The 23456-nt window shown below is 40.1% G+C and overlaps 1 protein-coding gene across 1 annotated transcript in view; it reads left to right on the forward strand.

Annotated features, from left to right (window-relative positions):
• The window catches only part of CHRNA5 (cholinergic receptor nicotinic alpha 5 subunit), a 32486-nt gene extending 9149 nt beyond the window's left edge, over nucleotides 1-23337 (forward strand). Inside the window, exons 2-6 of the mRNA XM_063090016.1 lie at nucleotides 12593-12744; nucleotides 17116-17160; nucleotides 18532-18641; nucleotides 20317-20361; nucleotides 23313-23337. Coding sequence (XP_062946086.1) covers nucleotides 12593-12744; nucleotides 17116-17160; nucleotides 18532-18641; nucleotides 20317-20361; nucleotides 23313-23337 — 377 coding nt within the window. The remainder of the gene's footprint in view (nucleotides 1-12592; nucleotides 12745-17115; nucleotides 17161-18531; nucleotides 18642-20316; nucleotides 20362-23312) is intronic.
• The last annotated feature ends 119 nt before the right edge of the window (nucleotides 23338-23456 follow it).

Here is a 23456-nt window from a genome sequence, read left to right on the forward strand (position 1 = left end):
TAAGGAATGTGCATGTAATGATTTAATGTTAACTAACATGTTAATGAGATGGAGTTTAGCTAGGCTTCATAATTTGAGGGTTATTGTTGATATTAGCTAACTTCACTTGTTTTGTTGTTGCTCTTGTGTTGCATTATATATCATTTTATAAAAATGGGTCAGTGACTCAAAAATAGTGATAATAAGCAGTAATGTACAATTCAACATTTTGCCATAAATGTTGTACTCATACTTAGTATAAATCTGTAGATACTGAGACAAATTTATTTGAAAATATGATGGTTTCAGATATACTGCCCAAAAAGGAAAGTAAAACAATATCTGAAAATCAGATTTCACCGTCAGCAATCCATTCCTCAGTACCTCGGGAATTATTTTATTGTGAAGCTTTGTCAAATAATAGCACCCTCCAATTTCCTGTGTCATTTTCAAACAAAGGACAGTGGCCTCTCATGAACCAATAATTTTCTAGAATAAATATAAAATAACACTTTACAGTATAAAATTGATGAATTTTGTTGGTAAAGGTGAAGAGACCAAAATCAAAGGGACATCATTCAGAATAGAATGTATTCTACACAGCAAAAATGGGTTTAAGTCACACGGTTGCTAAAAAGCATATAAAACCAGGCACAGATTATTCTGCTTTAAGTGAAAGCAGAAGACACTATTAAAATGCTTTTATTAAATTGCCATTGTTGGATGTCACATGAAATTAATAGCACACGTGTGGAAGAGCTCTTACTACCACATGTGTTCTGGTATTTTGCTTCATGGTTAGGTGAGACTACTCATGCAAGAGCATGAATTGCCTTTTGGCTTGTGCCTGGCAGCATTTTATTTTTATCACTGAGAACTCCCTGTTATTGAAGAAGAAACTTAATTTTTGTGAGGGTTATTTTGTGGTCTCCGATAGAGACTGGAAAAAACATCCTGACCGCACCAACTACATGGGCAGCAGGGAAGGGCATTGCTGTGCAAGTAAGCGGTGTTGCACTGGAATGCCAGTCCGCTCGCTGTCATTCCTAGAGAACGGGTGGTGGGAACGGTGTGCTTCCTGATCTAGTTACTGAATGTAGAAAAGAGACCAAGATCCAAGAGACATCATTCAGAATAGCGTATATTCTATGCAGCAAAGATGGGTTCCAGGAAGGCTATTGCTGAGAAGCTTGTAAAACCAGGCACAAAGTATTCTGCTTGAAGAGAAAGCAGAAGAGAATGTTAAAATTCTTTTATCAAAATTGCCATTATTGGATGTCACTTGAGATTAACAGCATCATGGTTCAGTGTTGAAGGAGATAATAAAAAGTTGTGAATGAGATCAAGTCACGGGCACCAAGAGCGTCCTTCAGCCTGTTTTATGAAGTACTTTTAAATTTTTCTTTTGTATTTCAGCCTGTGGTATGGGCACCATGTGTACGGCTCTGCTTTTCCACGTTGAGATATCCCGTCTCTCAAGGGGAAAGTGCACACACCAGTTATTAAATTCATGGGGCGTGAGAGAAACGTGCCATTTGTATCAGTCTGTTTCTGTTGCTTATAACATAAATACCTGAAACTGGGTGATTTGTAAGGAAACAAAATTTATTGCTTACAGCTTTGGAGGCTGGGAAGTCCAAAGTCCAGGGAACACATCTGGCAATAGTGACCCAGGGGTCTCACATGGCAGAAATGGCAGAGCGGAGAAAGAGAAAGTCTCACATACTCTCCTTTTAAAGCCATCAGAACTGTACCCCTGACCACCACTATTAATCTATTCACTACAGCATGGTCCTACAATCTGATCACCTCTTTAAGCCTCCACCTTTTAATTACTGTAATAGGATTTCCAACCCTTAACTGTTACAGTGGGAATTAAGCTTCTTATATGTTATGTGAACTTTGGGAGACACAAATCAATCAATCCACGACATTCTGCCCCTGGCCCCCAAAGTTCATGTCCTTCTCACAGGTAAATATGTTCATTCCATCCCCAGTCTTAACTTGTTTCAACTTAAAAGTCCAAAGTTCAAAGTCCCATCTGTGAAATCAATACAAGTTATCTACTTCCAAGATACAATGGTGGGACAAACATAGGGTATGTATTCCCATTCAAAAAGGGAGAAATAGGCCTAAAGAAAGGGATAACAGGTCCCAAACAAGTTTGAAACCCAGCGGGGCAGGCATTAAAGCTCGAAGCTGGTGAATCATGTACCTTGACTCCATGTTCGATGTCCTCTGCATGCTAGTATGAGGGTTGGGTCCCCAAGTCTTTGGGCAGCTCCACTTCTATGGCTTTCCTGGTCTGAGGCCATGCTTCAGCTCTCACAGGCTGGCATTGCATAGTGGTACCTCCACAATTCTGGGGTCTCCATGGTGGTCCTGCTCCCATGGCTCCACTAGGCATGGACTTCATGGGGTTTTTCTGCTGCAACTCCCACCCCACATTTCCTCTTGGCATTGCTCTAGTGAAAACTTTATGTGGTGACTCTGCCCCTGCGACAGATGTCTTCCTGTGACTCCAGGCTTTCCCATACATCCTTTGAAATTGTCGGGGAGGCTCCCAAGCCTTCACAGCTCTGGCATTCCACAAGCCTACAAACTTACCATCTGGATGCCACCCAGGCTTCTGGCTTGTATTTTCCAAAGCTGTGGGTCCAGCTGCACCTGGGGCCAATTTAGCCATGGCTGGAGCAGCCAAAGCAGCTGAGGTGCTGATGTGGAGAGCAGCATACCAAGGTGGCCCTGGGCAGTGAGCCCATGGAGGACTCCTCAGGCCTGATTCTAGAGACCATTCTGTCTCCCCAGGCCTCTGGTCCTGTAATGGAAGACACAGCCTCCAAGATTTCTGAAATGCCTTCAAGGTCTTTTCTTCCTTCTCTTGGCAATCCCTTGTTTTTGCACTATTCTCCTTAACCAACAGTTGTACACCATTGAGTTGTCCTCCTAAAAATGCTTTCTGCTTCTCTACCACATGGCGAGGCTGCACACTTTCCCAATATTTAAGCACTGCTTCCCATTTAATTATAAATTCTGGCTTTATGTCAAGCCTTTGCCACCATAGCTCAGTGTAAGCGGTTACAAGTAGCCATGCAGCTTCCTGAATGCTTTGCTGCTTAGAAATTTCTTCCACCAAATATCCTGGGTAGATCCTTTAAGTTTCACATTTCATAATACTTTTGAGCATGAACAGAATGCAGCCAAGTTTCTTGCCAGTTAATAGCAAGGATGATCTTTGCCCGAGTTTCCAATAAGTCCCTTCTCATTTACATCTGAGACCTCATTAGAATGGTCTTTATAGTCCATATTTCTACGAGCATTCTGGTTGCTACCACATAACTAGTCTCTAAGATGTTCCAAACTTTCCCTCATCTTTTTATCTTCTTCTGAGTACTTCAAACTCCTCCTTAACACCCAGTTCCAGTGCTGCTTCCACATTTTCAGGTTTTTTTTTTTTTTTTTTTTTGACCAGTAAGGGGATTGCAACCCTCGGCACGGTGGTGCGTTATGCACCACGCTCAGCCAGTGAGCGCACTGGCCATCCCTATATAGCATCCGAATCCGTGGCCTCGGTGCTGCCAGCGCTGCACTCTCCCAAGTGAGCCACAGGGCCGGCCCCTCAAGTATTTATTTATTTATTTATTTTTTAAAATTTTATTTTGTCGATATACATTGTAGCTGATTATTGCTCCCCATCACCAAGACCTCCCTCCCTTTTCCCTCCCCCCTCCCCCCAACAATGTCCTTTCTGTTTGCTTGTCATATCAACTTCAAATAATTGTGGTTGTTATATCTTCTTCCCCCCCCCCCCCCCCCGGTTTGTGTGTGTGTGTGTGTGTGTGTGTGTGTGTGTGAATTTATATATTAATTTTTAGCTCCCACCAATAAGTGAGAACATGTGGTATTTCTCTTTCTGTGCCTGACTTGTTTCACTTAATATAATTCTCTCAAGGTCCATCCATGTTGTTGCAAATGGCAGTATTTCATTCGTTTTTATAGCTGAGTAGTATTCCATTGTGTAGATGTACCACATTTTCCGTATCCACTCATCCGATGATGGGCATTTGGGCTGGTTCCAACTCTTGGCTATTGTAAAGAGGGCTGCGATGAACATTGGGAAACAGGTATACCTTCGACTTGATGATTTCCATTCTTCTGGGTATATTCCCAACAGTGGGATAGCTGGGTCGTATGGTAGATCTATCTGCAATTGTTTGAGGAACCTCCATACCATTTTCCATAGAGGCTGCACCATTTTGCAGTCCCACCAACAATGTATGAGAGTTCCTTTTTCTCCGCAGCCTCGCCAGCATTTATCGTTCAGAGTCTTTTGGATTTTAGCCATCCTAACTGGGGTTAGATGGTATCTCAATGTGGTTTTGATCTGCATTTCCCGGATGCTGAGTGATGTTGAGCATTTTTTCATATGTCTGTTGGCCATTTGTATATCTTCCTTAGAGAAATGCCTATTTAGCTCTTTTGCCCATTTTTTAATTGGGTTGCTTGTTTTCTTCTTGTACAGTTGTTTGAGTTCCTTATATATTCTGGATATTAATCCTTTGTCAGATGTATATTTTGCAAATATTTTCTCCCACTTTGTTGGTTGTCTTTTAACTCTGTTAATTGTTTCTTTTGCTGTGCAGAAGCTTTTTAGTTTGATATAATCCCATTTGTTTATTTTTCCTTTGGTTGCCCGTGCTTTTGGGGTCGTATTCATGAAGTTTGTGCCCAGTCCTATTTCCTGAAGTGTTTCTCCTATGTTTTCTTTAAGAAGTTTTATTGTTTCAGGGTGTATATTTAAATCCTTAATCCATTTTGAGTTGATTTGAGTATACGGCGAGAGGTATGGATCAAGTTTCATTCTCCTGCATATGGATATCCAGTTGTCCCAGCACCATTTGCTGAAGAGGCAGTCCCTTCGCCACTGAATAGGCTTGATGCCTTTGTCAAAGATCAGCTGACAGTAAGTGTGTGGGTTGATTTCTGGATTCTCTATTCTATTCCATTGGTCAGTGTGTCTGTTTTTATGCCAGTACCATACTGTTTTGGTTATTATAGCTTTGTAGTATAGCTTAAAGTCAGGTAGTGTTATGCCTCCAGCTTTATTTTTTTTGCTCAGCATTGCTTTGGCTATGCATGGTCTTTTATTGTTCCATATAAATGTCTGGATAGTTTTTTCCATTTCTGAGAAAAATGTCTTTGGAATTTTGATGGGGATTGCATTGAATTTGTATATCACTTTGGGTAGTATGGACATTTTCACTATGTTGATTCTTCCAATCCAAGAGCATGGGATATCTTTCCATCTTCTTGTATCCTCTCTAATTTCTCTCAGCAGTGTTTTGTAGTTCTCATTATAGAGATTTTTCACCTCCTTGGTTAACTCAATTCCTAAGTATTTTATTTTTTTGGTGGCTATTGTCAATGGGCAGGCTTTCTTGATTTCTCTTTCTGCATGTTCACTATTGGAGAAAAGAAATGCTACTGATTTTTGAGTGTTGATTTTGTATCCTGCTACTGTGCTGAAATCATTTATCAATTCTAGCAGTTTTTTTGTAGAGGTTTTAGGCTGTTCGATATATAGGATCATGTCATCTGCAAACAGGGACAGTTTGACTTCATCTTTTCCAATCTGGATGCCCTTTATTTCCTTCTCTTCTCTGATTGCTCTGGCTAGTACTTCCAACACTATGTTGAATAGGAGTGGTGAGAGTGGGCATCCTTGTCTAGTTCCTGTTCTTAAAGGAAAAGCTTTCAGCTTTTCCCCATTCAGGATGATATTGGCTGTGGGTTTGGCATATATGGCTTTAATTATGTTGAGATACTTTCCCTCTGTACCTAACTTATAGAGGGTCTTTGTCATGAATGAGTGCTGAACTTTATCAAATGCTTTTTCAGCATCTATAGAGATGATCATATGGTCCTTGTGTTTGAGTTTATTAATATGGTGTATCACATTTATTGATTTGCGTATGTTGAACCAACCTTGCATCCCTGGGATGAATCCCACTTGATCGTGATGAATAATTTTTCGTATGTGTTGCTGTATTCTGTAGGCTAGTATTTTAGTGAGGATTTTTGCATCTATATTCATCAAGGATATCGGCCTGTAGTTTTCTTTTTTGGTTATATCTTTACCTGGTTTTGGTATCAGGATGATGTTTGCTTCATAGAATGAGTTTGGGAGATTTGCGTCCGTTTCAATCTTTTGGAATAGTTTGTAAAGAATCGGTGTCAATTCCTCTTTGAATGTTTGGTAAAATTCTGCTGTGAATCCATCTGGTCCTGGGCTTTTCTTTGTTGGGAGCCTTCTGATAACAGCTTCAATCTCCTTTATTGTTATTGGTCTGTTCAGATTTTCTACGTCTTCACGGTTCAGTTTTGGGAGCTTGTGTGTGTCCAGAAATTTATCCATTTCCTCCAGATTTTCAAATTTGTTGGCGTATAGTTGTTTATAGTAGTCTCGAATGATTCCTTGTATTTCAGATGAATCAGTTGTAATATCGCCTTTTTCATTTCTAATTTTTGTTATTTGAGTCTTCTCTCTTCTTTTTTTTGTTAGCCATGCTAATGGTTTGTCAATTTTATTTATCTTTTCAAAAAACCAACTTTTTGATTCGTTGATCTTTTGAATTGTTTTTTGGTTTTCAATTTCATTCAGTTCTGCTCTGATCTTAATGATTTCTTTCCTTCTGCTAACTTTAGGTTTGGATTGTTCTTGTTTTTCTAGTTCTTTAAGGTGAAGTGTTAGGTTGTTCACTTGCCATCTTTCTATTCTTCTGAAGTGAGCGTTTAATGCAATAAATTTTCCCCTCAATACTGCTTTTGCAGTATCCCACAGGTTTTGGTATGATGTATCATTGTTTTCATTAGTTTCAATAAATTTTTTGATTTCCTGCTTGATTTCTTCTTGGACCCATATGTCATTAAGTAGAATGCTGTTTAATTTCCATGTGTTTGTATAGTTTCCAGAGGTTCGTTTGTTATTAATTTCTAGTTTTAATCCATTGTGGTCTGAGAAGATACATGGGATAATTCCAATTTTTTTGAATTTATTGAGACTTGATTTGTGACCTAATATGTGATCTATCCTGGAGAATGATCCATGTGCTGATGAGAAGAATGAATATTCTGAGGTTGTTGGGTGGAATGTTCTGTAGATATCTGCCAATTCCAATTGGTCTAGAGTCTTGTTTAGATCTTGTGTTTCTCTACTGATTCTTTGCCTAGATGATCTGTCTAATATTGACAGTGGGGTGTTCAGGTCCCCTGCTATTATGGTATTAGTGTCTATTTCCTTCTTTAGGTCTAATAGAGTTTGTTTTATAAATCTGGCTGCTCCAACATTGGGTGCATACATATTTATGATTGTTATGTCTTCTTGATGGATCAGTCCTTTTATCATTAAGTAGTGTCCCTCATTGTCTCTTTTTATGGTTTTTAGTTTAAAGTCTATTTTGTCAGATATAAGAATAGCTACTCCAGCTCGTTTTTCTTTTCTGTTTGCATGGTAAATCTTTTTCCATCCTTTCACTCTTAGTCTGTGTGAATCTTTATGGGTGAGGTGGGTCTCTTGTAGACAGCATATAGTTGGGTCCTGCTTTTTGATCCAGTCAGCCAGTCTGTGTCTTTTGATTGGGGAATTTAAGCCTTTTACATTAAGAGTTATTATTGAAAGGTGTTGATTTATTCCTAGCATTTTATTGGTTGTTTGGTTGTCTTAAGTGTCTTTTGTTCCTTGCTTTCTGATTTACTGTTTGTTTTCTGTGTTTGTTGGTTCCTTAGGTTGTAGATAGTGTTTTTGTTAGCTTGTTTTCTCTTCATGAATGCCATTTTTATTATACTAGTGGGTTTAGATTTTTCTTGGGTTTTTATGGCAGTGGTAGTTATTTTTCAGGAACCAAACCCAGTACTCCCTTGAGGATTTCTTGTAAGGGTGGTCTTGTGGTAGTGAACTCCTGCAGTTTTTGTTTGTCTGAGAAATATACTATTTGCCCCTCATTTCGGAAGGATAGCCTTGCAGGGTAGAGTATTCTTGGCGGGCAATCTTTGTCTTTTAGTATTTTGAAAATATCATCCCATTCCTTTCTAGCTTTTAGGGTTTGTGATGAAAAGTCTGATGTTAACCTGATTGGGGCTCCCTTATAGGTGATTTGACGCTTCTCTCTTGCAGCTTTTAAGATTCTCTCTTTGTCTCTGAGTTTTGCCAATTTGACTATGACATGTCTTGGAGAAGGCCTTTTTGGGTTGAATACGTTTGGAGATCGTTGAGCTTCCTGGATCTGAAGATCTGTGATTTTTCCTATACCTGGGAAGTTTTCTGCCACTATTTTGTTGAATATGTTTTCAATGGAATCTCCATTTTCCTCCCCTTCTGGAATACCCATGACTCGGATATTTGATCGCTTATGGTTGTCTGATATCTCTCTCAGATTTTCTTCCATGTCCTTGATTCTTTTTTCTTTCTTTTTGTCTGCTTGTGTTATTTCAAACAGCCCATCTTCAAGTTCAGAGGTTCTCTCTTCAACTTCGACAAGCCTGCTGGTTAAACTCTCCGTTGTGTTTTTTATTTCGTTGAATAACTTCTTCAGTTCAGCAAGTTCTGCTACATTTTTTTTCAGGACATTGATTTCCTTGTACATTTCCTCTTTCAGATCCTGTATACTTTTCCTCATTTCATCATGATGTCTAGCTGAGTTTTCTTGTATCTCATTCAGTTTCTTTAGAATTATCACTCGAAATTCCTTGTCAGTCATTTCAAGGGCTTCTTGTTCTATAGGATCTAGAGTTTGAGATTTATTAACTTTTGGTGGTGTACTTTCTTGATTTTTTGTATTTCTGGTATCTTGTTTTTGGTGTTTATTCATTGTGGCCGGGGGTTTCACAGTCCACCGGTTTGAGACTAATGACTAACTAGGATGTTGCTGTGGTTGCCAATTTCGTATGGCTCCCTCCGTGACTGCTCAGTTGGCCTCTAGTGCCTTGTGTGTGTGGTCTTGGGCTTCTCCGGGGAGCCACCTTTCTTGTCAGCTTGGACTCTGCTGGGCTGGTGGGTCACGTACCACAGGGTGTGTGATCTCTGTTGAGCTTTCACTTCCTGTGCAGGACTTCTCCCTGTTCCGTGTGCTCTGGCCCAGGCTGTTAGATCGTGCAGTAGCGACCCCACCGGGTGTGTGGTTTTTGTCGAGTCTCCGCCTCCCTGGCCGCACGTCTCCCCACTCTGTGCGCACTGTGCTGGGCTGGGGCGTGTCTTCTGCACCCCTCGTCTAACAGCTGGGCCTTCAAGACCCTGCTCGGCACCGCCTTACCCAGGAAGTCTACCAGGTTTCTGCTGGGCACAGACGACCGGTCTCTCTGGGTGCCTTTGTAGCACTATGTAGATCTTTCTCGGGTCTTGTTCACCTTTGTATCCCCCCAGTATAAACCGAGTCTAGCGCCCACCTGCAGCCTGGTCTCCGGCAGGTTCAAGTGGACCTGGAAACTCTCCTACCACACTATTCCCAACCAGAAATTCGTTAGGCTTTTTTCCAAACTGGTGGCCGCACAGATGGTATCTGCCTCCCAGTAACAGGGAGTTTACCTGGGGCCGGAGTCCAGGGTATGGTGGAGTGACAGTCGGCCCGCCCGTACTTCCTTGCCCTCCTGAAACTGGCCCGGGACGCCCTCCGCCACCAGCCCCGCCAGAGAACCGCGGAGGGAGTGGGAGCCAAGGCCGGTCCGCAGGCTCCGGAAAGCCTGGCGCCAGGCCAGCAAGTGGGAGGGCTCAGTGATGGCCGAGCAGGGCGGAGCTGCCCGCACCTGGGAAAATGGAGGCAGCACCGGCGGTGAGTGGGCTGGTGGTGCAGGCGGGAGCCGCATGGGCATCCACCCCCCGAACAGAGCTGTGCCAGGGATCACTCACAGTGCTGTGCCAGGTCGGGCGCTCGCTCTGTCTCTGGTTTGTTGCCTTCCGTGTTCTCGGCCGCTGCCGCCTCCGGCTGTTCAGTCGCGGCGCGGCTCGGGCGCTCCCAGGAATCTTCTTTAGTGCCGGCCTGAAACCTCGAATCCTGAATAGGGCAGCTGGCCGCCTTCAGCGCGGCCCCGGCCTCCGGGATCCTGGCTGCATCCACAGCAGCCCTGGCGCCGTGTTCCCTGTTTCGAGACTCACTTTTGCAGCTAAGAAACAGTTCTTTTCCTGCTCCACACTTTAAAGCTGTTGTCTGTAAATGAGGCAGCCTCTCCTGCCGGGGGCAAAGTGGCGGTCACCCCCCACGACCGGTCAGCAGCAGCAGTCCTCCCTTAAGAGATGGCGAGAGGAAGTTCATTCGTTTTTATAGCTGAGTAGTATTCCATTGTGTAGATGTACCACATTTTCCGTATCCACTCATCTGATGATGGGCATTTGGGCTGGTTCCAACTCTTGGCTATTATAAAGAGTGCTGCAATAAACATTGGGGAACAGGTATACCTTCGACTTGATGATTTCCATTCCTCTGGGTATATTCCCAACAGTGGGATGGCTGGGTCGTATGGTATATCTATCTGCAATTGTCTGAGGAATCAAGTATTTTTTAAAAGCAACACCTCACTTCCCTGGTACCAATTTTCTATATTGGTCTGTTTCTGTTGCTTATAACAAAATACTTGAAACTGGGTAATTTATAAAGAAACAATATTTATTGCTTATAGTTTCAGAGGCTGGGAAGTCCAAAGTCCAAGAAACACGTCTAGTGAGGGTCTTCTTTAGCAGTGACTTTCCAGCAATGCAGGGGTCTCACATGGTGAGAAATGTGGCAGGAGCAGAGAGAAACTCTCATGAGCTCTCCTTTTAAAGCCCTCAGAACCACACCCCTGACCACCATTATTATCAACCCACAACACCATTAAACCCAACTTTTCTGATTTCAAATGTCCTCAAGTAGCATAGCTCATTAATATATCTTGAATAGCCAGAACTGATCATTTAAGTGAGAAAATAGGATAATTTTTTGTTTTGAGAATAAGATATCAGTATGAAAAGATAATATTTTAAAAATATGAATGCCCCTTTTATGTTGTTCCTGACATATCCTTTACCCTTTGGCCCATCTTGGTACCTGCTCAAGCTTGGTAATTCTGTGCTCATACTTCAGGGAAGAGATGTAATGTGATAGCAGAAAGTGGAGAGAAGGAGTTCATTTTTGCCTTTTTGAGTTTCAAGAACCTGGGCTATTATGGGGAACAGAATGGGCAATGGAACTGCTAGACTGTTTACCAAAGCAGCTATAGCATTTCACATTCCCACCAGCAATACCTGAGCGTCCCAGTTTCTCCATGTCCTCACCAACACTTTTGATTTTTTAAACAACCTTAAATTTTTGGTATTTCAGAGACTATAAAATCCTTAAAGTAGGATTTAAAGAGGAAAAACGTTTCAATAATGCTATTTTAACTTGAAGCTCTAGTATTTATGGCTTTTAAACATTAAGACTGACTCTCCAGTGTATAATCTTTTAATTGAATCTAGATACCTCCAATTCTGTGCATTTCAACATGAGGAGACTTTTATGGGAGGCATGACACAAACTCTGCAGTATTTATGAATTAAACCAAGTATCTTAAACTGCTCAGGGCAGCAGGACATCAGCCCTTAAGGAGTAGGCTGCTCTATTAATGAAGAAATAGACAGTGAAAGAGAATCAGGGAATGGGTTTCCTCCAGCTAGAGTAACCAGATACTCTTTAATAGCTCCATATAGAAAACACGGTCGATTGTAATAAAAAGAGATTTTGTGAAAATGCTAATTTTCTGTCAAACTATTGCTTTTAAGTTAGAGAAGGACCTTCACTAGGTACTATAATCCCTATGTGTGTACTTGCTGATGAATAACCCAGTGACATTTTTGTTTCAAGGAACTGTTTTTTCTTCATAAAATCATTAGTCTTGAGTAAATGTCATGCTTGAATTTATACATTTCATATTTCCTTAAGTGACCCCAGTCTAGACAACACCAAAACCTCTCATTTCTTCAGAGATGCTTATTTAAGCCCTGTAGAAGTATAAATGTAACTGTGATCCACAAATCTAACCAGTCTTTGGCCATGGTATCTAAAACTTTTTAAATTTTGTCTCCCCCCTCTTTAAGACTTAGGCCCTAAAGTAGTTCTATACAAATGTGTAGTAAACAAAGATATGACAAAGGTAAATAATTCATTCAATATTTATATACTTGTGTATTAAAATTATGCAAATTAAAGCAAGATTATTTTACATTTACAGCTGATAAATGAACTTTCTTCAGTGTATCTGTTTACTAGGTTTGGAATTTTATGACAAGCAACGCCCCCAGTCTTTGCAATGTAAAGCCTTTTGTTACTTAGATTTTAAATCACTCTGTATTGAGTACTGATTGTTAAGAAACTCAGCATATTTCCATAGTGAGTAATCTGATTTAACTAAGAATTTTATCTGAACCAGAATGTTCCTTATTTGATCAGAAATATTTGTATTAATATTTCATTTTAGAAGCTGTATTAATAATAGCCCAAATTATAGTTTGGTTCATTATAATCAATAATGCTGCACTTCTGTTTTAAAGTATAGGTATTTGGTGGGAGAGTAGCCAATAACTAACTTTTAAAAATTTGTTATACAGGATTGTCTGAACCATCCTTTGTTGCAAAACATGAAGATAGTTTGTTTAAGGATTTATTTCAAGACTACGAAAGATGGGTTCGTCCTGTGGAACACCTGAATGACAAAATAAAAATAAAGTTTGGCCTTGCAATATCTCAATTAGTGGACGTGGTAGGTGTGCATATTGTTACATACTCAGCTTCACGCAGGTCTAGTGAGAGCTATCGTGTGCCCAGGCCCTGTGTCAGGCACCGAGGATTGCAAGGGTAAATGAGACACAATCCTTGTCCTCAAGGAACTCACCAGGGAAAAATAATTATTATGCCACAGACATAGTAATACACCGTGTTTATATAATTTTATATAATTGTATGGTTTAGAAATTGTTTTATCTCATTTGGTAATTACAGTAAGTCTATTTATCAATTCAAATAGATTAAAACATCTTATATTGAAGTTTCTCCTTAAGTGTGTTAAAAATATGATCAAAAAGGTTAAGAAAAAGTCCAAGAAGAGAGTCATAGATTCTTAGGACCAAAAAGTATCTCAACAGATCATTGTCTCAGTATCACACTTAAAACATTTCAGAGATTTTTTTTCATGGGACATTTACCAGGGAAAGTAAGTTCCCTTGATAACCTGTTCTTATTATTAAGAGAGCCTATCTATTTAAACTCAAAAACTCATGCTAATTTTTCAATTAGTTTCTTTTTGTTCCAATTATGTCAATCAATAATTATTTCCCTGCTGTGTTCCCAGAACAATCAAGTATTTATATATAAATATATTTTAAATAACATTTATAGGTGTGCCTTTATGTTCTGACTAGAGAAGCAGTGCATGATTTTTGTAGAGAATTTGGAAAGTGCAAAAAAATAAAAATTGGCTGTAATTCTACCACCCAGAGATGGCTAAATGTTAATAATTTGTTATATTTCTTGCCAGTTTTTTTTGTGTGTATGTTACAAAATTGTAATCATATTTTAGATATAATTTTGATTACTGCTTTTTTCCCTACTCTTACATAATGAATATTTTCCTGTGTCATTATGTAATCTTCAAATATAATTTTAATTGCTACATGATATTCCATTTATAATTTATTTAAACATTCTCCTATTGTTGGCAGAAGCTCATTCTCAGTTTTTCATATTATAACTGACAGTGACAAATTCGTACACAAATGTCTGGCTTTCTCCTTTCCTTAAGAAAGGCAAATTAATGAATCAAAGGATATACATTTTTAAAAGTCTGTTGATATATGTCCCCTAATTGCTTCCAGAAAGGTCAGTGAATATATATGGACTGTGTGCTCAGCCCTTTGCTAGGCAATATGGGGAGATTTTAAATATAAATAAGAATAGGAGAGAAGAAAGTAAGTTAAATGGGGCTTGCTCTCAAAGATATTTCTAGTTGAGGCTATTGGCACATAAATGGTACAGAACATTATAGCACTAAATTGTGATGCCATAAAGAGCTGAGAATTTAGATTTTGGTGACTGAGATTATCAAAGAAGGAGGGATAGAGAAGGTGGCACTTGAGCTGGCTTAATAGGAAGTGTAGGGTTTGACGTGGCAGAGGAAAAAATACTAAGAAGGAACAGTATAACTGCAGGTACGTAAGTGATACTGAGCCTATTTGTAGCACCATTTAGATCAGAAGATTAGTGTTGGAAGCCCTGCTACTTAGGAATGAATGGTCTGACCGCCATGGAGGCAAGGTGGAATCCTGCCTTTGCTCCTGCCATTTCTTCTACTTGGAGAGCTTTCCTACTGGCACAGCCATTTATTCTTCAAGGCTAAATTCTTTTATCAGACCCTTTGTGAAATCTTTGCAGACTCCCTAGACAGTGTCTCCTCTGGACAGACTTTTGTACTTTAACACAGTGCCCATTACACGGACTGGTACTCACGTGCTCTGATGTCACATCTGCAGAGCAGGGTGAGCTTTATTCCTTGCGTCTGCCCCAGAGCCTTGCATGGTGTCTGACACAAGAGATGCTGAACGGGTGAGAGATCTGATAGGCCACAGACTTGGTAAAAGCAGTACTTTGGGAAGATCAGTAAAACAGCCAGATACATGGTTTTGTGGAGAGAGACTAGAAGCTTGAGAGGCAAGTTGGAAGATCACATAGAAAGAGGAACAGGACTTGATCACTGAGTGTGGAGGGAGGGGTCAACTTTCAAAGCCTAGATGATTAGAATGGAAGAGTGACAGAAGTTGGAAAGAAAAAATTAGTGGTTATGGGAGTAGGGCAGAGAAGGTGATTAGTTTGATTGTGAATTGAGATGTTCATTCCAAAGAAAATGTTCACTAGCCCTTGGGAAGTCCAGACTAGCCCGGAGGTGAGAGATGAGGCCAAAGACGTCAAGTTGGAATTGCTGGCCTGAGGGTGGGTGTGGAAAACTTAGAATTGATGAGTTTTTAAAGCTGGCAGGGAAAGCAAGAGGCTGATCCTTGAGGAACATTCGTAGAAAGTGGTAGAAGGAAGGGTTAGCCAAGCTGAGAAGTTGAAGAAGTGTTGCTTCTCAAGAGAAGAGCCCAGAAAATGTAATGTCAGTGACAATGGGGGAAAGAGGACTGGAGTCAGGGAAGATGAGGGGCCAAGGGCCCTGGAGATTGAGAATAGGAAATTCACTAAATTTCTTCTAAACTGTTCTATGCTCCTTTTATCGCTAACATCTTTCCCCCTCAACCCTGTAATCATGTTCGGTGGCTCTTCCTTGACCTCTCCTCAGATTCCTAGTTTATTTCCTACACATTCTGCACTCTTTTTTAAAATCTCAGTGTTGGCTTGTTTGGATTTAATTGTTATAATCAGGTTAAAAAAAAAAAACAGTATTATTCTAAAACTTTTCTGCTGTACTTCTGTATAGATAACCTTTCTACATTTATTGTGGTTTCCTTCTGGGCGTCCCACATTTGTCCTCACCCAGTTTTATTTTTGTTGCATCCCCCGTTGTGCTGAGGACATCATAGATGCTTGGGAGATAGTTGAAATCAAGTGATTAATGGGGAACCACCACATCTTTGGGGCCAATTGCAAACTTATGGATTGTCCTTTTATCTGTGTTACTGTTGGAGATACTAAGAATTGACTGGGTCCTAACTCACAGAGAAAAATTTATGTGTGTTCACATTTTTCTAGAGGAAGTTTCCATGATTTTCATTAGATTCTCAAAAATGACCTACTGTCACATACCATCATTGGTACATGTTTACCAGAACTTTCCTAATTGTTAATGCCTCTGTTTAGAACTTTTGCCTAATATGCATATTCTGATACAGGGATCAACAGTTATTCTGAATGGTGTGTGACTGTGGTGTGGAACTGGTGGCGTAAGGTTTAGATTTAGGAGATTTGAGTTTTAAAATCAATTTGACTACTAATTGGTGGTGTGATTTTAGGCAAGTTGCCTCACTGGGCCAGTTTCTATATCTGCAGAATGAAGAGATTACAGTAGATAAAATCTCTAGGGCCTTTCCAACTCTAGTGTTTTAATCAAAGAAAATTGCTCTTTGGGATTGCAGTGTGAGAGGGATGGCCATGCTGTATTCCCCAGCATTCCTTCCCATGGAGGGACCTCATAGAACTGCCTTTGCCCCTAGTGATGGACTTCCTCCTGGTCTCCTCCTTTCTCCTGGGTCATTCACCCATTGTTGGGATGGGATAGGGAATGGGTAACCTCCAGTTACCTGAGGTATTTACACCCCTGTCATTTCCCCCCAACTGCCTCATACTTCTGTGGGTCTCTGGGCTTAGCATTGTGTCCTACACATAGTATTTGTGGTTGGTGATTACGATGATCTTTTACTGGTTCAGTTGACTCCAAATTTCAGTAAAAATTTAATGGAAGAAATGTCACTTTAATTAGGTCTTGAAAATTCAGTAAAAGACTGGCATAGCAAAGATATGACAGCAGGAAGGTATAACTGTCAAGTACCAAGGACTCCTGGTTCTCTAGAAAAGTGGAACTTAAAAGCTTTAGGAAATTGGCATTCAATATTTTTCTCTAAAAAACAGACCTGCAGGGAGATTCAGATTCTTGCCTCAGCAGAGGTAAATGACTACAAGGGATAGTGCCTCAGGAATGCACAGAAATACTGTGTTTCGCTGATTCTGAAATGCACACTTCTCCACATTTGAGCACCTCTGAAATCAAGATGTGTCATAATTAATAGCAGCTTGCACTTCATTGGCGGCTTTTCTTTTCCCTTAATGCTAAGCACATGAAATAATCCTGTGCTTATATCTTGCATTGCATCTTAAATTTGAGGAAATACAGTAGTTGAGACTGTGAACGCTAAATCTAAAAATGCCAATGGTATGCTTTAGGGTAGCTTATCTGAAATACAGAGTATGTTGAAAGGAATAATGTGAAATGAAGCTAGAAAAAAGATCTTTCCTAGAGAACTGGATTGATGAACACCATGTTGGTACTAAACGGAGAGGAGTGTTTGTATAAAAATGTGAAGATTCTTATTTAAATATTTATTGTTTCTGTAATTGAAATAACCTTATTTAAATTTTTATATTACAGGATGAGAAAAATCAGTTAATGACAACAAATGTCTGGTTGAAACAGGTATGTACAAGAGTCAAACAGGCACCCAACCAGTGGAGTGGCACCACTGTTTTTGTTACGGGGCTTGTAGCACAAAGGGCCATGAGTATGTGGTCTTGGTGTATTGGCAGCACGCAGAAAGATGAGGGTAGATGGAGTTCTTGTATTCATTTAGTTAATATTTTTTGAGTGCCAACTATGTGCCAGATACTGTTCTGGGCGCTGGGGAATCAGACAAAGATCTCTGCCCTCCAGGAACTTCATTCTAGTGGTGGGGAGGGCGGGGAAGGAGGGGGAGATAAACAAGTAAGTTGTTTAGTGCCTTAGAGGCTGATAAGCTTGGAGAAGAACACATTGGGAAAGAGGTTAGGGACTCTTGGGGACTACTTATAAATAGGATGGTCAGAGAAAATGTCACTGAGAAGGTACTGTTTGAACAAAGACCTGGGGGAGAGGGAGCAAGTCATGTGGATATTTAGGGAGAAGTGTTCCAGGCAGAGGGACCTGCACGTGCAAAGGCTCCGAGGCTGCGGTGTGCCTAGTGTGTGTGAGGAGCAGCAAGGAGGTCAGTGTGGCTAGAGGTAAGCGAGGGGAGGGGAGCAGGAGATGGGGTCACATACACAACAGGAGTAGTGCCTCACAGGCCACCGCAACACTTGTGGCTTTTGCTCTGAGTGAGATGGGAATGGGCAAGAAAGTAATAAACTATTCTTGTGTATATAGTCCCTTTTTAAAGGATCTTTTTTTCTGGGCCACCATACATATGTCCTCAGCTGCTGTTAAATGCTTGCCTTTGTTTGCTCTTCATCATCCCTAATTATTATACCTACTACCCATTCGCTAACCCCAAACTCCTAAAGGCATGTATGCTTTGCTTGGGGTACAACTCTTAATACAATGACAGAATTGTTACTGCATGGAGGTTGAACAAGGTGTTTAAATATGTGGAATGTGTAATAAATCCAACTCCCCTTTGCATGGACCAGCCCAGCCAAATCAGGTGACAATACACGTGGCAAAGGATGTTTCCCTTGGTGCTCATGGCTTCAGGTCCTGGCTGTGGTCAGTGGTGGGAGCAGAGGTGCTGAGCAGAGCCATGAATGCCTCCAGCTCTGGTCTTCAGCCATATCTCACAAGGACGAGCCACCGCACGAGGGGACAGGGTTATGCTCTAGTGTTCGCTCTGGTCTTCAGCCATATCGCACAAGGACGAGCCACCGCACGAGGGGACAGGGTTATGCTCTAGTGTTCGTAAGAAAGACATGGAGGTGAGTTTTCTCTATTGGAGGTAGAGATGATTTCTTATGTAAAATTTCTGGGTTTGACAAAGAGTATAGTTTTCACTGTTTTCAACTATTTATTGAAATTGAGGCAGATTTCTTTGTTTTACAGGAATGGATAGATGTAAAATTAAAATGGAACCCTGACGACTATGGTGGAATAAAAGTTATACGTGTCCCTTCAGACTCTCTCTGGACCCCAGACATTGTTTTGTTTGACAAGTAAGTTATATTCTAAATATCATTTTATATTCTCAAAAGAAAACACTTGTATCATTATCAGGCACTAGCAGTTTTTTCTCCCTTTTGAAAATTGTTTAGCTATAATGACACGATCTTACATTCTTTTGTTTCATGAACCTGCAAATAGGTTCTGTGGATCCCTTCTCTTTCTTGGTGGTGGTGTTTTCTGATCGTAAAAATGTTCTCTGATTTCTAAAATTTGTAAAAGACTTGGGAAGTACAGAAAGGTGTAAGGAAGTAGGGAAATCACCTATAGTCGATCCCATTATCCCATCACTTAGAGACAACCACTGGTATTAGCTTACACATATAGTGAACTTACTATGTGCCTGGCAATGTGCTAAGTGCCTTACATGCTTTAGTTCAGTCGGTTCTCACAGTGACCTCATGTGCTGGGTAAGATGACATCTATTTTTACAGATAAGGAAACGGAGGCCAAGGGTGGTTAGATCTTGTCCAAGATCACACAGCTCACATGTGGTAGGGTAGGGGTTCACACCAAGCCAGCCTAATAATATCTCCATTTACCCTTTTATTTGCTGGACTGCATATTTGGCAGACATCTGGATTTTTTTTTTTTTTTTTGGTGTGTTTCTTAAATAGTTGAGGTCATATTTTATGTTCAAATGTATAATTTTAATTTTGTTTTAGTACTATATTGTCATTTTCCCACGATGAGGAATGTTGGGTTAATTCTTAACTCATCTTTATAGTCATCCTACCTAGATGTGCTTTGAGGATTTTTTTTTTCTTTTTTTAAACTTGGGGGAGGGAGAGGATAATTCTGGGTACCAGTTCATGTTTTCCTAGAACCACCTGAGGGCAAGTCTGGGAGTCTGTGCTTATCATAAAGCACTTTGTCTTAACTGCAAGAAAGCATTTGGCATGAGAACAGAGCAAACGCCACACAAAGGTATCTTTAATCTTTTGAAACCTTTTACCTCCATGCTCTCAACACATAAGGGGTAAAGAAAGCTTGTAAGGTAACATGATGCAGCTTCCTGGAGCATCATTTTACTCTCAGTAGTTGAAAACATTTTTATATTAAACATGGATATATTACAGAGTATTGTGCAAAAGTCACGTGAAGTTGAAGATAAAGAGCAATATTTCAAAGAAATCTTTTGTTGGTGGTGCAGCTTCCTGCTTGACCTCTCTATATGGGGGGAGTTTGCTTGACGGGAGAAGTTGAGAGGCACTGCCATCTTTCATGGCCACACCCAGCTTGGTGCCAAAGTTCTTTTCCTACCAAAGTAGCAAGTGGCCAGTATTTGTGATGGAGGAGGAAGAATGCTGTGTGGGAAGTTTAGGAATGTGGATTCAGGTTCTGGGTCTGTGCATGCCCACTGTATAAATAGCCTGATTCTGTTTTGTGTGTAAAGTGAGGCCTTTCCAACCACTAAAATCTCGGGGTTTTGCATAATATAGATTTGTCAGTCCTGGAGTAGATGGGAAAGAAAGGGGTTCCATTCCAGTAAAGTTAGATATTTAAGGAAGATGTCCCTAGAGCAGGGTCCCCTATGTGTAGCAAGTATATCTGTAGTAATTTAACAATTATTTCATGCTGTCAGTTATAAGCTTTCTTTTATATGTAAAATGCATACTTGGGCTGTTTAATTTCTGCATCATTACTGTCTGTGTGTGTGTATTTTAGTGCCGATGGTCGATTTGAAGGGACCAGTACGAAAGCAGTCGTCAGGTACAATGGTACCATCACCTGGACCCCACCGGCAAACTACAAAAGTTCCTGTACCATAGACGTCACATTTTTCCCATTTGATCTTCAAAACTGTTCCATGAAATTTGGTTCTTGGACTTATGATGGGTCCCAGGTTGACATAATTCTAGAGGACCAAGATGTAGACAAGAGAGACTTTTTTGATAATGGAGAATGGGAAATCGTGAGTGCAACGGGGAGCAAGGGAAATAGAACTGACAGCTGTTGCTGGTATCCTTATGTCACGTACTCGTTTGTAATTAAGCGTCTGCCCCTCTTTTATACCTTGTTCCTTATTATACCCTGTATTGGGCTCTCGCTTTTAACTGTACTTGTCTTCTATCTTCCTTCAAACGAAGGTGAAAAGATTTGTCTGTGCACTTCCGTACTTGTATCTTTGACTGTCTTCCTTCTGGTTATTGAAGAGATCATACCCTCCTCTTCAAAAGTCATACCGCTGATCGGAGAGTACCTGGTGTTCACCATGATCTTTGTAACACTGTCCATTATGGTCACTGTCTTTGCTATCAACATTCATCATCGTTCTTCCTCCACGCATGACGCGATGGCACCGTGGGTCCGTAAGGTATTTCTTCACAAGCTTCCCAAACTGCTTTGCATGAGAAGTCACGCAGACAGGTACTTCACCCAGAAAGAGGAAACCGAGAGTGGTGGTGGACCAAAACCTTCTAGAAACACATTGGAGGCTGCGCTTGATTCCATTCGCTACATTACAAGACACATCATGAAGGAGAATGATGTCCGTGAGGTCTGTGACATGTTGTATGTACAAATGCAGATCTGTGTCAATTCTAAGTCCAAAAGGAGCCTCAATGACTTTGGCACAGTAAACAGCATGATACTTAAGACTAAGCATGGATTGAGGGCCGGAATTGTTGACACACTTTTCTATGAAAGATCTTTACTAAAATCTGTTTTAGTTAAAACACCTGCAAAACGGGGCATCTGGACAAATCTCTCCTCTCCGTTTCCCCCATCAGCATCTTGGATGACTCCAAAGGAAATTTAGTGTTATGCATTCTAAGGAATAGTAATCCTGTTATATGTTTTTTGGCTCTGACATGATTAACTGTTTTAATTTTATCCTCAGTAACTTGGTTTCTGAATTCTGTGGTAATCTGCAGGCAGAACTGAATTATAATTTATCAAACATTTTATTTTGTAAAGAATGAGCCTAATGTAGGTTTTATAAATATAGCCAAAGCATTTTTCTAGAATAAATCTTTTTGTTGTTTATTTATAAGAGAATGTTAGAGAAATTAAAGGAAGTAAGGTATTCTTACTCTTATTATACATTGAAGTGTTCACATGAAGCTTAGTAATAGGGCTTAGTATGCTTAATTTACTCAAAAACAAAAAGTTGCTTAAAACTTTATTATAGAAAAATAACTCTTACTAGCTCCTTATTGAAGGTTAATATTTAAATGCAAGAATTGACCACGAATACATTTTATTAATGTGATCATACTGCCCTGGGTTTTCTTTCGAAACATAAAATTTCAATCTTGTCACTGCTCTTCTCTATTTTTATTGTGCAATATTTTTAAACCTATAACTATAGTAATATTTTCATAATTGAATTTACTTTAAATGGTCCCATTAAAATTATGTGAATTCTAATTTTTAAAGCTTAAGTGAAAATTTTCCCACAGATATGGGAAGCAGACCGAATGAATCTGATAAAATAAGAGCCTTTCCCCAAAAAGGGACATTTGACGTATACTTTTTAAAAACTTTTAATGCTTATGGATTTGTAAAATTTCTATTTTGCAGTAGGATAATTAAGTGAGTTTATAACATCTGAAGCTATCAATGGTGTCTCAAAAAATACATACATTTGTTAGATTATGATTTAGACTGAGATAGAATTTAATAAATGTCCACAAATTATTGTAGGAGTCAGGGCTTGTACTACTAGGACCAGGAAGTGGGTTTCATTTTCAGGGGAAAACTGAGAAGCAGAGAAGTAGTAGAGTATTTACAATACCCTAAATTCAAAATTATCCCACAACTTGGGGCACAGCTCCTGTAGAGGACCCCGTGTTCCACAGAGGCTCCAGGAGTGAGGGAAGCCTCTGGTCAGAGAACTGGCCTTGTAGAAAGGGAAGCCCTGGTGCTCAGTGGCTGGGCCCAGCCTGCCCTCTCCTTGTGGTAATCTCAGCCTGCTCCTGGCTCAAGCTGGCTCCAAGGTTAGCAGTTCTGTCCTCGTGAGTTTAGATTAAAACGGTCCCTAGGAAATCCAAAAGTAAATAAAGTAGGTGAGGAGAGGGAGAGAAGATTAACAGCTTTCTAATGTGTATTACTCTGAACCAACTTTTAATTTGGCATGAAATTAACCTCAGGCTAGAGTCTTAAAAAACTAAAATAAATAAGTGAACACTACTGGGCAAGAATAAGGAACAGAAATTATATAGTAAGAATAAAGTTTTTTAGTTTATTGTAAAATGTCCAAGTAGTATATATTTTTTTTTTTTTGTCGTTTTTTCGTGACCGGCACTCAGCCAGTGAGTGCACCAGTCAGTCCTATATAGGATCCGAACCCGCGGCGGGAGCGTCGCCGCGCTGCCAGCGCAGCACTCTACCAAGTGCGCCACAGGCTCGGCCCCAAGTAGTATATTTTAATTTTTATTAAAATATACTTAACTAAACTACTTGTAATATATTACAAGTTGACGTGTAAATGAACAAATTTTGTAATGTCTTTTAAAGCTTGAGGAGGCTATATTTGTAAGACCATCAAGGTAGTATCTGTCCCTGAACTGAGTACGGGATCACCTGCTGTATGGAGGCAGCAGTGGGAGGCAGAAACTGATTTGGCCTCTAACTCACTGTATTACATCTTAAAATATGTATACAATTTAAAATCATGTATTTAATGTGTTTGTATTTTTTTTTTTTTTTTTTTGTAACAGGTTGTTGAAGATTGGAAATTCATAGCCCAGGTGCTTGATCGGATATTTCTGTGGAGTTTTCTTCTGGTTTCAATTGTTGGATCTCTTGGGCTTTTTGCTCCTGTTATTTATAAATGGGCAAATATAATAGTACCAGTTCATATT

Source organism: Cynocephalus volans, chromosome 3 (genome assembly GCF_027409185.1).
Source record: "Cynocephalus volans isolate mCynVol1 chromosome 3, mCynVol1.pri, whole genome shotgun sequence".
Taxonomy (NCBI): Eukaryota; Metazoa; Chordata; class Mammalia; order Dermoptera; family Cynocephalidae; genus Cynocephalus; species Cynocephalus volans.